General features: G+C 43.3%; 1 protein-coding gene across 6 annotated transcripts in view; it reads left to right on the forward strand.

The window, feature by feature from the left end:
* RNF216 (ring finger protein 216) overlaps nucleotides 1-15,594 on the forward strand; it is a 161,449-nt gene that overhangs the window by 57,790 nt on the left and 88,065 nt on the right. For all 6 annotated transcript variants that reach the window (XM_009202556.3, XM_031664921.1, XM_021935626.1 and 3 more), the window contains 5 exons: nucleotides 21-160; nucleotides 4,306-4,356; nucleotides 6,033-6,170; nucleotides 8,065-8,213; nucleotides 9,103-9,181. In XM_009202556.3, the coding sequence (XP_009200820.1) occupies nucleotides 21-160; nucleotides 4,306-4,356; nucleotides 6,033-6,170; nucleotides 8,065-8,213; nucleotides 9,103-9,181 (557 nt within the window). The remainder of the gene's footprint in view (nucleotides 1-20; nucleotides 161-4,305; nucleotides 4,357-6,032; nucleotides 6,171-8,064; nucleotides 8,214-9,102; nucleotides 9,182-15,594) is intronic.

Here is a 15,594-nt window from a genome sequence, read left to right on the forward strand (position 1 = left end):
CATTGTCGTATATCTTCTAGGTGACATAAAAATAGAAAAGAGGATGTTCTTTCTTGAAAATAAGCGACGACATTGTAGGTCCTATGACCGGCGTGCTCTCCTTCCAGCTGTGCAACAAGAGCAGGAGTTCTATGAGCAGAAAATCAAAGAGATGGCAGAGGTAGGAAGATGTGCTCTGGTCTTGGGGTATGTTTCTGGGATTCTGGTTTGCTCTTAGGGTTTAGTTAGTACAAAACTGTCTTTTAAGATTTCCCTTTTCTTCAGAGTGGTGAATTTGGGTATATGCAAAGTTTTTAAAAAGAACAAACCTGGGTTTTGTCATAATACTTATGTTTGTGGTTTCATAAATCAGATTTATGTTAGAAAATTTTAATTGGAGCTCTGTGTATTTATTTTACCTCCTCCACCAGCCTCAGTTCCATTTCGCTCTTTAATTTTTCTTAATACAGTATCAAATGTGCAAGTCGGCTGGAATGTATATATTGATTGTTTAATAAGTATCTTCTAAACCAGTGGCTCTCAAAGTGTGACCCAGAGATCCCTGGGTTTCCCAAGACTCTCTTGGGGGTCTACGAGGTCAAACCTCTTATAACTATACTAAGACATTACAGTGACCCTTGAACAACATGAGAGTTAGGAGTGCTTCCCCCTGTGCAGTTGAAAGTCTGCATATAATGTTTGCCCCAAAACTTCACTGTGAACAGCCTGCTGTTGACAGGAAGCCTTACCCATAACAGTCGATGAACACGTTTGGTATGTTTTGTGTATTACATGCTGTATTCTTAGAATAAGGTAAGCTAGAGAAAAGAAAATGTTATTAAGAAAATGATAAGGAAAATATATTTAGTATTCATTAAATGGTAGTGTGGGTCAGCATGAGAAGGTCTTTGTCTTCATGATCTTCACGTTGAGTAGGCTGAGGAGGAGGGGTGTGCTGGTTTTGCTGTCTCAGGGTGGCAGAAGCAGAAGAAAACGAGCACATAAGTGGGTCCCCACAGTTCACACCTCTGTTGATCAAGGTCAGCTGTATTTGCTTTTTCACCATATTGAATTTGTACCAGCAGAAGCAAAGCAGTGGTGCCTTGGCATGAATCAGACCAGTGGCATAGAGCCATCCTCATAATCTTTGTTTTCTTCACCACCGTGCGCTTACATTTTTAAGACACACCAGTTTCACCTATAAATGTCTTTGATAAAGCAGTAAAAATTATATTACCAAATTTTGACCCTTGAAAACATCTTTTCAATATTCTGTGTAATAAAATGAAGTCTTCGTAAAGTGCTTCCGCCACATCCCAGGATATGAAGCTTGTCTTATATCCAGGTATGAGGAAAGCGCTTGTGCAATTGAGACGCAAAGCAGCTGCATTGGCCACTTTTTACTTGGAAAAAAGTGACAGAAAAACTGTGATTGTTCAAAATTAGGTATTTGGCAGGCATTTTTTCAAAAATGAATGAAGTGATTATTTTTGACCAAATTCTAGATTTTAAGCAGAAATTAGAATTTATTATCTTAATCCATCTGTTACAGAATGACATTCATTAATATCACCAATCTTATCAGATAAGTATTTAAAGTATTAGCAAATTGATGAATGCCGTTCATTGTCATTTATTCTTGGTGATATTCGCATTGTCCCGTCTCTGACTAGTGGCTGCCCCTTCAAGTTAGTCTCTCTTACCCGACTCCTGTAGTCTCTGACAGCGTCTCTGCTTCTGGGCACAGCAAGATGACCCCGTTCCAACTTCTGCTTTCTCTCACCTGGACTCAACAATTTCTCCAAAGTGCCTTCTTTGCTTTTTTTTCTTTTCTTTTTTGACAGAGGAGCTCCATATGTTACCGAAGCTGGAGTGCAGTAGCACATTCATGGCTTACTGCCTTAACCTCCTGGGCTCAAGCAATCGTTCCACCTCAGCCTCCTGAGTATCTGGGACTGCAGGTGTACACCACCACACCTGGCTAACTTTTTTTCTATTTGTAGAGCCTGGGTTTCCCCATGTTGTCCAGGCTGGTCTTGAACTTCTGGCCTCAAGTCTTCCTCCCAACTTAGCCAACCAAATTGTTGGGGTTACAGGCATACACCACCATGCCTTGCCAACTTTATTTTCTTTTCTCTGATGCTAAAAGTCTTGGTTCTTAATGACATTAATAACATTATTCTTGTCAGATTATATCTGAGAATACAAAATTAAAATATCTTAAAGTCGCTTGAAATATGCCTTGTTGCTTATGCCATTAAGTTGATAAACAAGTTTATAGGCACGGTGGCTTATGCATGTAATCCCAGCACTTTGGGAGACCAAGGCAGGCGATCATTTGAGGCCAGGAGTTCGAGACCAGCCTGGCCAACATGGCAAAACTCTGTCTCTACTAAAAATACAAAAAATAGCTGGGCATGTAATCCCTCCAAGTAGCTGCCTGTAATCCCAGCTACTTGGGAGGCTGAGGCACGAGAATTGCTTGAACCTGGGAGGTCGGGATTGGTTGCAGTGAGCCAAAATCGTGCCACTGCACTCCAGCCTGGGCAACAAAGCAAGACTCTATTTCAGGGAAAAAAAAAAAAAAAAGTTTATTTCTTTCTGTTTATTTTGAACTTTTAGAGAATTGGTTTTGTTTTTTTATCTAATTTTGTAAAAAAAAATTTAGTTCTGAAATCAAAACTATAAAACAAGGAATATTCAGAAAAATCTAGCTTTTGTCCTGTCCCTTTCTCCCACTTTCCTTTGTTTGTTTGTTTTTTGAGACAGAGTCTTGCTCTGTCACCCAGGCTGGAGTGCAGTGTCAGGATCTCGGCTCACTGCAACCTCTTGACTCCCGGGTTCAAGGGATTCTCCTGCCTCAGCCTCCTGAGTAGCTGGGATTATAGGCGCGAGCACCATGCCTGGCTAATTTTTGTATTTTTAGTAGAGACGGGGTTTTACCATGTTGACCAGACTGGTCTAAAACTCCTATCCTTAAGCGATCCATCCACCTTGGCCTCTCAAAGTGCTGGGATTATAGGCGTGAGCCACTGCACCTGGCCCCTACTTTGTTTATATATAACCATTATTGTTAGTCTTTGGTTTATTTTTCCTTATTTATGGAAAAACAAATATGTATACTATTTTTATTTACCCGTCTTTCTTATCCAGATAGTAGCTAGAGTTTTCCAGGCGTAGTAGCTCACACCTGTAGTCCCAGCTACTCAGGAAGCTGAGGCGGGAGGATCTCTTGAGCCTGGGAGGTTGAGGCTGCAGTGAGCCAGGATCACACCACTGCACTCTAGCCTGGGCGACAGAGTGAGATGCTGTCTCACAAATAATTTAATGTAATCCCAAATGGTGAAGAACTCTTCTGTGACTGCATTTTTCGTTTAACCATGCATCCTGGCAATCACTCTGTGGCAATTCATAGGAGTTTTTCTCTTTCCTTTTTGAAACTGGCTGGTATACCATTTTATGTAATACCACAGTTTATTCAGTCATTCCCCTGTTGATGGACGTTTAGGGTTTCCAGGTTTTCGTGATTATAAATAGTGCCATGATAAGTTTATGCATACATCATTCCCTGTTTCTGCCCAGGTGCATCTTTGGGCTAGACTCTTGGAAGTGGCATTGATGACTCTGTGCCAGTGTCCCACCAGTGTGGTTGTCCTGCTTTGCATTTTCACCAGTAATGTGTAAGGGTGCCCACTACCACACAGCTTCGCCAACGAAGTCTGTTGTCAAACAGTTTTTGTTTGTTTCTTGAGACAGAGTTTCACTCTTGTTGCCCAGACTAGGGCGCGATCTCAGGTCACTGCAACCTCTGCTTCCCGAGTTCAAGTGATCTTCCTGCCTCAGCCTCCCAAATAGCTGGGATTACATTCGCACGCCGCCACACCCAGCTAATTTTGTATTTTTGGTAGAGACAGGGTTTCTCCATGTTGGTCAGGCTGGTCTCGAACTCCTGATCTCAGGTGATCTGCCCGCCTCAGCCTCCCAAAGTGCTGGGATTACAGGCATGAGCCATCCCGCCCAGCCAAACTTAGTTTTCATTTGTTCAATTTGTTTTTGTTGATGCTATTCTTTGCTATTCAAGTGTTTTATGTGTCAGCCTTTTCCCTTATTTATTCTACATTTTGAGTCATACTTAAGAAAAATTGTCCTGTATTTTCTAGCTCTCTGATCCACTTACAATTTATTCACAGGTAACTTTTTGAACTGCCAACCTGTGTAATTGAAGAGATCACAATACTGGAGTTATGTTTATGGAAATGAATACTAAATGGTTAGTGTCATTTTTACTGAATTTGTGTCTGAGTGTGTCCTTTTTTTGTTCTTCAGCATGAAGACTTTTTGCTTGCCCTGCAGATGAATGAAGAACAGTATCAAAAGGTAGTTTGAAATCTCACCTTGTTTATTCATGGGCTGTTTTCTCTTACCATGTTTTGTCAGCATTTTTGATGGCAAATTTGTTTTTGGATAACCTCCTGTTGATTTGCTGAGTTTGCAGTTCAGCCAAGTTATAGTCAGATACATGATCTAATGTAGTCACTCTTATACCACACTGAATCAGAATTGAAGGGGAGATAATAGATGTTCCCGTTAAAAATCATTACCTGACGTTCATTAGATAGACTCATAAAGGAAAGTTTACAACTTAGATATCACTTTAAAGTTAAAGAGATATGTCTAACCTCAGGGCAAGATGGGTTTCTGTATGGTGTCTGCTGCCCTCATACAGTGAGCTTTTCTTTATTTATTTATTTATTTATTTTTTTCAAACGGAATCTTGCTCTGCCACCAAGGCTGAAGTGCACTGCAACCTCTGCCTCCTGCGTTCAAGCGATTCTCCTGTCTCAGCCTCCCGAGTACCTGGAACTACAGGCATGTGCCACCATGTCCAGCTAATTTTTGTATTTTTAGTAGAGACGGGGTTTCACCATGTTGGCCAGGCTGTCTCAAACTCCTAACCTTAGGTGATCCATCCATCTCAGCCTCCCAAAGTGCTGGGAACAGGTGTGAACCACTACGCCCGGCTAGTGACCTTTTCTAATGTGGTATTAAGAATGGGCTGGTGGCCGGGCATCATGGCTCATGCCTGTAATCTCAGCACTTTGAGAGGCTGAGATGGGAGGATTGCTTGAGCCCAGGAGTTTGAGACCAACCTGGTCAACATGGCAACACCCCATTTCTAATAAAAATTAAAAATAAATAAAAGAATGGCACTGGATGCGGTGGCTCACACCTGTAATCCCAGCACTTTGGGAGGCCAGGGTGAGCAAATCACAAGGTCAGGGGTTCGAGACCAGCCTGGCCAACATGGTGAAACCCCGTCTCTACTAAAAGTACAAAAAATTAGCTGGGCGTAGTGGTGGGCGCTTGTAATTCCCCGCTACTCAGGAGGCTGAAGCAAGAGAATCGCTTGAACCTGGGAGGTGGAGGTTGCAGTGAGCCGAGATTGCGCCTCCAGCCTGGGCAATAGAGTGAGACTCTGTCTCAAAAAAAAAAAAAAAGAATGAGTTGGTGATTGGATCATTTGCTGATTGGATCAGTTGCTGTGGTTAATAAAAGGAGTCAATAGCTTGGTACATTATTTGAGATTGCTGCTTTAATTAGCTTCAGTAGTCCCTTAAAATAAAGCTCAGACTTAGATACGACCAGTCCTTATGACAAGAACAAAATTCAACTTTTGAAAGCATTTTGGTTAATATCTCTTGTGTTCCTTATCCTTGCTTTTTATAATCACATTAGCATCTGAGTGCAGATGTTCTAGTCCCTTTGCACCATGGGATTGAATATGATAACTTTATACAAAGAATTACTCTAAAGAATACCAGACAAAACCCATGAAAACGTCGCTGTTTTAGGTATGGATTACTATTGTGCTAGTATCTTGAGCTGAATTTATATAGCACGAAACAGCATATCATTGTTTTATGGCCTCTAAAATGGGTTGCTTTTTACCTCAGAATTTGTTTAGGGGGTGGGAGAGAGATGAGGATGGGAGACAAGGCTCTCCCTCTGCTTAAGTGCAGGACATTTCATGTGTGTTTCTTGACTGCCTGCAGGACGGCCAACTGATTGAGTGTCGCTGCTGCTATGGGGAATTTCCATTCGAGGAGCTGACGCAGTGCGCAGATGCTCACTTGTTCTGCAAAGAGTGTCTCATCAGATATGCCCAAGAGGCAGTCTTTGGATCTGGAAAGGTAAGAACTGTGTAATATGTCCCATGTATGTAGAACACATTCCTGGAGTCTAAGGAGACCATGTTGATAGATAAGTGTAAGTGCCTCTTTCAGGGTGAGGTGGAATTCTGCTGGTGTGCTTATGGGCATTACCTGTTGTGTGTGATTATGTGGGTTCTCTAAGCACAGCAGATTTCTTTTCAGGGAGCAGTAGAATTCTTCCACGCCCCCATGCCTAGCTGCAGAGGAGCACCGGCTTCACTCATCTTCTTATTCATAATCAGAGGGAAGCTTACCTCCGAAAGAGAGAACCTTGCAGCCTATTGGATTAAATATATATTAAAATAACATAACTTACTTTGCACAAGATCATATTTCTCTCTCCAAAGTCAGTTTCTCTGGACATCACCATAACAAACACAGTATGGGAATTTTACATTGTTTTACACCGCTAAGTTTGTGGTATTTTGTTCCAGCAGCAATATAAAGTTAACACAGTGATTAAGAAGATGACTTTTTGCCTGGGCACAGTGGCTCATGCCTGTAATCCTAGCACTTTGGGAGGCCAAGACAGGTGGATTACCTGAGGTCAGGAGTTTGAGAACAGCCTGGCCAACATGGTGAAAACCCATCTCTGCTAAAAATACAAAAATTAGCCAGGTGTGGTGGTGGGTGCCTGTAATCCAGCTACTCAGGAGGCTGAGTGAGCCAAGATCGCACCACTGCACTCCAGCCTTGGTGATGGCGAGACTCTGTCTCAGAAAAATAAATAAATAAATAAAGTTTCTGTTTTTTCAAAGAGCATGACATTTGGAGTCAAGCAGAATGCATTGGGCCATGCCCCCCGTCAGCCATACAAGCTCTGTGATCTTGAGCAAATTAAATGCCTTAAACCTCAGTTTCTTCCTCTGTAAAAAATGGAAATAATCATAGTATTGTTTTGAAAGCTAAATGAGGTCATGAATTTAATAAACTTACTCTTTGACACATGGTAAATGCCTCACAAATTTTGGCTATTTTTAAGATGTTGTCTTTTTCCATTTGTTTTCTTTGGTGTCTGTCTTTCATGTGGGACGCATTCCTCATGTCTGACACTTTTTGTTCATGTTAAAGAGCTGTTGGAAAGCAGTGTGAGTAGTGGGGCTTATAGAGCAGTGGGCTTGACTCTAGGTGCCTAGGAGCCAGTTAACTTTTATATTATAAACCTGAATGGCCCTTAAGTCTCTTCCCTGGGGTGATGCAGTCTGCCTCCTACCTCGTGTGTGTGAGTCCATTTTCCAATATTCTGAAACTGAGTGGGAGGAAGGGGCTGGAGAATTCTCTGTTCATTATGCAGACTTCATTTCAGACTCTGACTTCAGGCCCCCTCAGCTCTGCTCTTCTCTATGACTGGTTCCCAGGCCAGAGCCTTGTGGTCCAGCTGTTCAGATCTTCCTCATTTCTCTCAGAGTCAGCCAGTTCCTTCTGAAGGGGGTAGGAACTAGAGGCTCCACCCATCTCCCTGTTTTCGGTTTATTACTTTGAGTCCCCACCCCTCCCCACCACTCAGCTCTGCTTTCCAGAGGGTCTCCAGCTTTCTAATATCTGTAGAGGGGACCAACTTCTCCCCAGCATCTCCTTTTCAGACCCTAAGTTATGGGCTTCTCTCTCTGGTCTGCTAAGCCATTTACCCTTGCTCCACTTTCAATCTCTGTGGATTGTGATTTGGGCTGATAGAGGTCCTCTAGTGATACCAAAAATGTACTGGATTTTTGTTTCATGGTTTTTGTGATTTAATTGTGATTTCTCAGAGACAAACAGGCAGAGAGATCTTTGCTCTACTGTCTCAGGATCTATGTTTTTAACCACTGACGCTTTTTATTTTTCTATAAACGGTGTTGGTTTTTTTCTTTTTTGCCTGTTCGCCTTTTTCTAGTCGGAGCTCAGCTGCATGGAAGGCAGCTGCACGTGTTCGTTCCCAACCAGTGAGCTGGAGAAGGTGCTCCCCCAGACCATCCTATATAAGTACTATGAACGAAAAGCCGAGGAGGAGGTTGCAGCAGCCTACGCCGACGAGCTTGTCAGGTTTGTTCTCAGGCAGAGCGTGCCATCTGCCACCCCTTCCCCATTGTGAAAACTACCTGGGCACTTGAATCAGATGATGAAAATTGAGTATATCTTCCAGGTTTTTTGGCATTTCTTGCTGAGAAATAAGATTATCATTAATTTTACTTATTTATTTTTATTTTTTACACCTCAAAACCATTGAGTAACCAGTAATTCTATTAATGGAAAAATCTGCGGTTCAAACTTCTTCTTTTTATTTTTTGAGATGGAATCTCACTCTGTCACCCAGTTATGGAGTACTGGAGTGCAGGCACAATCTCAGCTCACTACAACCTCCGCCTCCCGAGTTCAATCTGTTCTCATGCCTCAGCCTCCCAAGTAGCCTGGATTACAGGTGTGCGCCACCACGTCCAGCTTTTTTTTGTCTTTTTAGTAGAGATGGGGTTTTGCCATGTTGGCCAGGCTGGTCTCCAACTCCTGACCTCAAGCGATCCACCCACCTCGGCCTCCCAAAGTACTGGGACTACAGGTGTAAGCCACCGTGCCCGGCCTGCAGCTCAAACTTCTGTCTACATATCTTGGCACCCCCAATCTTCTGGCCCGTAGATAAAATCATGGTGCCCTGGGCTGGAGGGAAATCGGTATATGCAAGGAGTTCTCACTAAGATTGGGCTGTGTTTATTGAGTGGTTTATATTGAGTCAGGACCGCAAGTGGTGCTTATGTTTCCTGATAAGAGCCAGCACAAAGAAGAGGCTCAATCTGTGTTTTCAGGAAAACTAAGGAGTATAAAGGGGATGTGAATGTCCAGCTCAAAACTCCATCTTCATATGAATAGCCACATGGAGCTGGAACCAAGTCAGTCTTTAATGTTTGAAGTAATGTCACTTCTGCTGTTCTGACTGTAGGTGCCCCTCCTGTAGCTTTCCTGCTCTGTTGGACAGTGATGTGAAGAGGTTCAGCTGTCCTAATCCTCGCTGCCGAAAGGTAGGGAGGCAAATTTTTTTCTAGATGTATATTATGGTATTACGGGCTGCCCTCATGGCCCAGATATCTGCTGTTTACCTGACCGCTGATGTATAAGGATTTGAGTGCTTTCCTTTTCATAAGCAAATGAGGATGAGTACTTTGTGAGTAACAGTTGACATGGTTACTGAGATGGCAGCCACTCGTGCCACTCCAGTTACAAAGCTCTGGATTCCTGTTTTATATCATCTTCTTTAGGACAGATACTGTAATGTAAAGTGGGAAGTGTTTAGTTTTTCTTCCACTGTGTCAACATTTTTCTTGCTTGCTCTCTTTACCACCTATGCTCAAATACCCCCTGCTACCCCTCCCTGCACACACACACACACACCTTTTGCCATTTTCAAAGTCCAGATGACGCTTCTTTGATTAAAGAACTGGGCATCATAGTGGCATCTCCATCACATCTGGTAGGTTATTCATTTGACTGTTTCTCCTCATAAGAACTGACTGTATTAGGTGGGAACAGAGCTGTCTAGGCGCATTACTGTTGCAGATCTTTCTTCCCTTTAACTTGGCACCTACTCTGTGAACTAAGAGTGTCTTAAAATTTGTCAGCTATTTAGAAGCCACTTAGAGTTTTTAGTGAATATTAGCATCCACCTAGACAAATACGTTCTAAGCCATTTTTCTAAAATTGGGTGATTAGAGTTGAACACTGCAATATCTTTGCCTTGGGGAAAGTAAAGAAATTAAGGTAGAGATTAGAAAAGGAAGAAGAAACTAAACTAATGGATTTCAGCATTAATATTTCTGGCCATTTTATATGTTCGCACCCCAGGCTGTTGCTATAACAATTGTCCCAACAGTCGCTGGCATCTTGCAACTCTAAGAAAACAGAGTGCTAGGCCGGGCGCGGTGGCTCAAGCCTGTAATCCCAGCACTTTGGGAGGCTGAGACGGGCGGATCACAAGGTCAGGAGATCGAGACCATCCTGGCTAACACGGTGAAACCCTGTCTCTACTAAAAAATACAAAAAAACTAGCCGGGTGAGCTGGCGGGCTCCTGTAGTCCCAGCTACTCAGGAGGCTGAGGCAGGAGAATGGCGTAAACCCGGGAGGCGGAGCTTGCAGTGAGCTGAGATCCGGCCACTGCACTCCAGCCTGGGCAACAGAGCGAGACTCCGTCTCAAAAAACATTAAAAATAAAAATAAGAAAGCAGAGTGCTGGCCTCTCCCTATGTGCTTCCAGTGGGTCAGGTGCTGGACTGCCTCGGGAGGTGATGCCTGCGCTAAGACACAGCAGATAGGGAGGAAGTAGCCAAAGGATGGAAAGGGTGGGGGTGGAGTGGAGATGGAGAAATGCCCAGGAGTGGCAGCAGTGTGGACGCTTACTGGTGCTAGGAGTGTGAAGGAGGCTCATAAGCTGAGCAGGGGCAGGCCCATGCAGCACACTGTCCTGAGGTGGGGAGAGGTAAAATATCAGGGAAGTCTACTTGCCTATTGAGTAGTCCAGGTGAGAAATGTACAGCACTATACCGCCTCTTGGGTCTTCGTGAGTTGCTTAGAAGGAGCTGGGAACTACATTTCCTGGTAAGGTTTCAAATAAGGTCTCCCAGTGAAAGTCCTTATGTACAATTGGGAAGGTCAAAGAAGAGGAGAGACCATTATTCTCTCAGGACATTTTTTTTTTTTAATTTTGAGACAGGGTCTCACTCTGTCATCCACGCTGGAGTGCAGTGGCATGATCTCAGCTCACTGCAACCTCCGCCTCCTGGCTTCAAGCAGTTCTCCTGCCTCAGCCTCCCAAGTAGCTGGGATCACAGGCATGTGCCACCATGCCCAACTCATTTTTATATTTTTAGTAGAGATGAAGTTTTACCATGTTGGCCAAGCTGGTCCTGAACTCCCGGCCTCCAGTGATCTACCCGCCTCAGCCTCCCAAAGTGCTGGTATTACAGGCATGAGCCACCACCCCCATCCTGAAGACATTTAAAAGCAGCTGCATTTGTTGCCCAGTGGCTCATGCCTGTAATCCCAGCACTTCGAGAGGCTGAGGCGGGCAGATCACTGAGGAGACCAGAAGTTCGAGACCAGCCTGAGCAACATAATGAGACCCTGTCTCTAGAAAACAAATTTTAAAACTCAGCTGGAAGCGGTGGTGTGTGCCCATAGTCCTAGCTACTTGACAGACTGAAGCAGGAGAATCAGTTGAGCCCAGGAGGTTGAGGCTGCAGTGAGCCATGATTGTGCCACTGCACTCCAGCCTGGACAACCGAGTAAGACCCTGTCTTTAAAAGAAAAGAGTCTAAAAAATAAAAGCCTGAGGACACACATGAGTCTGGAACAGCATCTAGTGAGCGTCAACTTGGAATGTTGATGAGAGCTTCCCAGGGGCTCTTAACATCCCAAATAGGAACACCACATATATTTTAGTTTCTATCTGTGGGAGGAATATACATGGCCTGCTGAACTTAGAGGTAGCCATGTATCTTCTTGTGGCCAATGAAACATGTGAGTAGTTAGATCACTTGCAGAAAAAACCATAAAGGCATGTCATGTGGGATAATGTCAAGATGACAGAAGAGAAAGCCCCAGACCCTCTTTTTCCCATAGAGATACCAGTTCAACAACAATGGAAGGACCATTTCTCTCTGTGAGAAATCCAGAAACCAGTTGCATCAAAGACTGGGGAATTTGTGATGCTGGCTCTCCAGAGCTCCTCCCCCTGGCACAGCACCGTGTGATTGGGAGGGAACTCCCAACTCCTGGCATCTTTATGGGGAGGAAAAAGAAGACTGGAACATATATCTAATATTCAGACCTCTCAGGAGGCTGCTCAAGGTACAGGTTGGGGACCACTGAGGACAAATGGGATGGTGGAACTAGCACATACTGACTCCTCATTGCCCTCTCCCTGCTTCTCTTTGGAGGGAAGGAGTTGGAGCATGAGTCCAACATTCTAGGTTTTCTGGAGCCCACCCAAGACTCTGGTTTCTTTCTCACTAGATGGAGCACTGATGGGACCTGGCATGGTCTAGGTCCCTGGGGGCTGCGGAGAACAAGAGAAAGCTAGGTGCTGGGTGGCTTGTACTGCCCCAGAGGACCCACAGTACAGTAGGCAGAGTCCAGTGTACCTAGAAGGCTGCTTTTTGGGTCCAGGGGAAGAGTAGAGCATGTGTCCAGCATTTGGAGTTCTCAAGGGGCTGCCTGAGGGACTGGCTTCTGTCTCACCCAACTCAGTGCTGGCAGAACCCAACGTACTCTAGATGCCTTGGAGCTGCTGAGGCCAAAAAAGAGCTGGGCAGCTTACAGCAGCTCCAGAGGGCCTGTGGTACCTCAGACAGGCACCAGAAGAAGCAAGAGCTTGCAAGCTCCTGAAAAAAGGAAAACAAAAGCCTGAGCACTTAGATTAGCCTACGAGTTAGCAAAATCATCTCACAGGAAGCCTATTTTAGAATAAAAGTATGAGTATCTCATGTAATTTATTAAATACTGTACTAAAAGTGAAAAAGAGAATGATTGTATGGGTACTTGAATTACAGTTTCTACTGAATGTATATCACTTTCATACCACAGTAAAGTCAAAAAGTGTAAATTAAACCATTGTTGGAGACCATCCATATGTGCACCCAGCATCGGTGCACCCAAATATGTGAAGCAAATATTGACAACCGAAGGGAAAAATAACACAAAAATAGTAGGAGATTGCAATACCTCACTTCCAATTATTGTTAGCACCACCAGGCAGAACATTAGTAAGGAAACAGCTGACTTGAATAAAATTATAGACCTAACAGACACATACAAAACATTCTAGCCAACAGGAACAGAAAACACATTTTCTCCTCTATTGCACATGGAACATTTTCTAGAATAGAAAATATTAGATCATAATACAGGTTTTAACAAATTTAAAATCAAATCAAACCAAGTATCTTTTCCAGCCACAAGGTGATAAACTTAGAAATCACAAACAGCAAGAAAATTCACAAAATATGAGAACTAAAGAACACACTGTCCAGGCATGGTGGCTCCCACCTGTCATCCTGGCACTGTGGGACACCGAGGCAGGTGGATCACGTGAATTCAGAAGTTCAAGACCAGCCTGGCCAACATGGCGAAGCTCTGTCTCTACTAAAAATACAAAAATTTAGCTGGGTATGGTTGCGTGTGCCTGTAATCCCAGCTACTTGGGAGACTGAGACAAGAGAATCACTTGAACCAGGGAGGTGGAGGTTGCGGTTGCGATGAGCGGAGATTGTGCCACTACACTCCAGCCTGGGTGACAGAGTGATACTCTATCTCAAAAAAAAAAAAAAAAAAACATACACACTGAAAAGCTTTTTTTTACTAAGATCAGAAACAAAGCAAGGACATTACTCTAATTACTTCCATGCTACATAACACTGGAAGCCCTAGCTAGAGCAGTTTGGCAGGAAAAGGCAAAAGCGTCCATCTCCAGGTAAGTTCACAGATAACATGATCTTATACATAGAAAAATCTGCAGTTTCCACAAAAACCTTGTTAGAATTAATAAATTCAGCAAAGGTGCAGGATACAAAATCAGCACATAAAAATCAGTTGCATTTCTGTACACTAACAAACACTCCAAAAAGAGAAATTAAGAAAATCTAATTTATAATACATCAGAAAAGTTAGAATATTTACGAACAACTTAACCAAGGAGTAGGGAAAGACTTATACACTGAAAACTATAAAAAAATCGCTGAAATAATTAAAGAAGACATAAATAAATGGAAAGACACGCCTAAAATGCATATAGAACCACAAAGGATCGCAAATATCCTAGACAGTCTTAAGAAAGAAGAACAAAGCTAGAGGCCTCACACTTCATGACTTCAAAACATATTACAAATTTACAGTAATTTAAACAGGCAGACATGTAGACCAATGGAACATAATACAGTGCTCACATAATACAGTGCACACATTTATGATGAGCTGATCCTCAACAAGGGTGCAAAGAACACACACTGGGGGAAAAGGTAGTCTTTGATAAATGGTGCGCTGTAAACGGAATATCTACATGCAAAGGAATGAAATTAGACCCTGATACCATATCTCATACCGTAACACAAAAATCAACTTTTTAAATGGATTAAAGATTTAAGTGTAAGACCTGAAACTATAAAAACTAGAAGCAAACATAGCTGGAAAGCTTCATGACATCAGTCTTGGCAATGATTTCCTGAGTTTAGTACCAAAAACAAGGTAACAAGAGCAAAAAATAGGCAAGTGAGACTACTAAAATGCTTTCAGTAAAGGAAACCATCAACAGAGTGAAAAGGCAGCCTATGGAAAGGAATTGAAATCCTTTGAGAAGGGATCTCAGCATGTTCCTATGTTCATTGCAGCATTGTGCACAGTAGCCACGAGATGGAAGCAACTTACTGACATGTTCAACAGATGAATGATTAAAATGTGGTATATTATGCAGCCTTTGAAAAGAAACTCCTGGCACATACTACAACACAGATAAACCTTGAGGACATTGTGCTCAGTGCAATTAGCCAGTCACAGAAGGACAAATACTGCACAATTCCACTTAAATGCAAGATCTAAAGTAGTCAGACTTATAGAAGCACAAAGTAGAACCCTGGGTGCCAGAGGCTGGGAGAAGGCAAAGTGGAGAGTCTCAGTGCAGTGGAGAGTTTCGGTCATGCAAGATGAAGTTGTTTAGAGATCAACTGTAGAAAATTTTGCTAATAGATCCTATACACTTAAAAATGTGTTAATTGGGTAGATTTTGTATCGTGTTTTCACCACACTTTTTTTTTTTTTTTTTTTTTTGAGATGGAGTATCGCTCTGTCGCCCGGGCTGGAGTACAATGGTGCAATCCTGGCTCACTGCAACCTCCACCTCCCGGGTTCAAGCGACTTTCCTGCCTCAGCCTCCTGAATAACTGGGACTACAGGCACCTGCTGCCATGCCCGGCTAATTTTTTGTATTTTTAGTAGAGGACGGGGTTTCACCGTGTTAGCCAGGATGGTCTCGATCTCCTGACCTGATGATCCTCTGCCTGCTTCGGCCTCTCAAAGTGGTGTTGGGTTGGGTTGAATTGTGTTGTGTTGTGTTTTTGTTTTTGTTGAGATGGAGTTTCACTCTTGTTGCCCAGGCTGGAGTGCAGTGGCGTGATCTCAGCTCACCACAACCTCTGCCTCCCAGGTTCAAGCAATTCTCCTGCCCCAGCCTACCGAATAGCTGGGATTACAGGCATGCACCACCACGTCTGGCTAATTTTGTACTTTTAGTAGAGACGGGGTTTCTCCGTGTTGGTCAGGCTGGTCTCGAACTCCTGACCTCAGGTGATCTGCCTGCCTCGGCCTCCCAAAGTGCTGGGATTACAGGGTGAGCCACCGCACCCAGCCTACTGCGGTTTTTTTTAAAAGGGCATATGGTTCATTTTATTT

Source organism: Papio anubis, chromosome 4 (assembly GCF_008728515.1).
Source record: "Papio anubis isolate 15944 chromosome 4, Panubis1.0, whole genome shotgun sequence".
Lineage (NCBI taxonomy): Eukaryota > Metazoa > Chordata > Mammalia > Primates > Cercopithecidae > Papio > Papio anubis.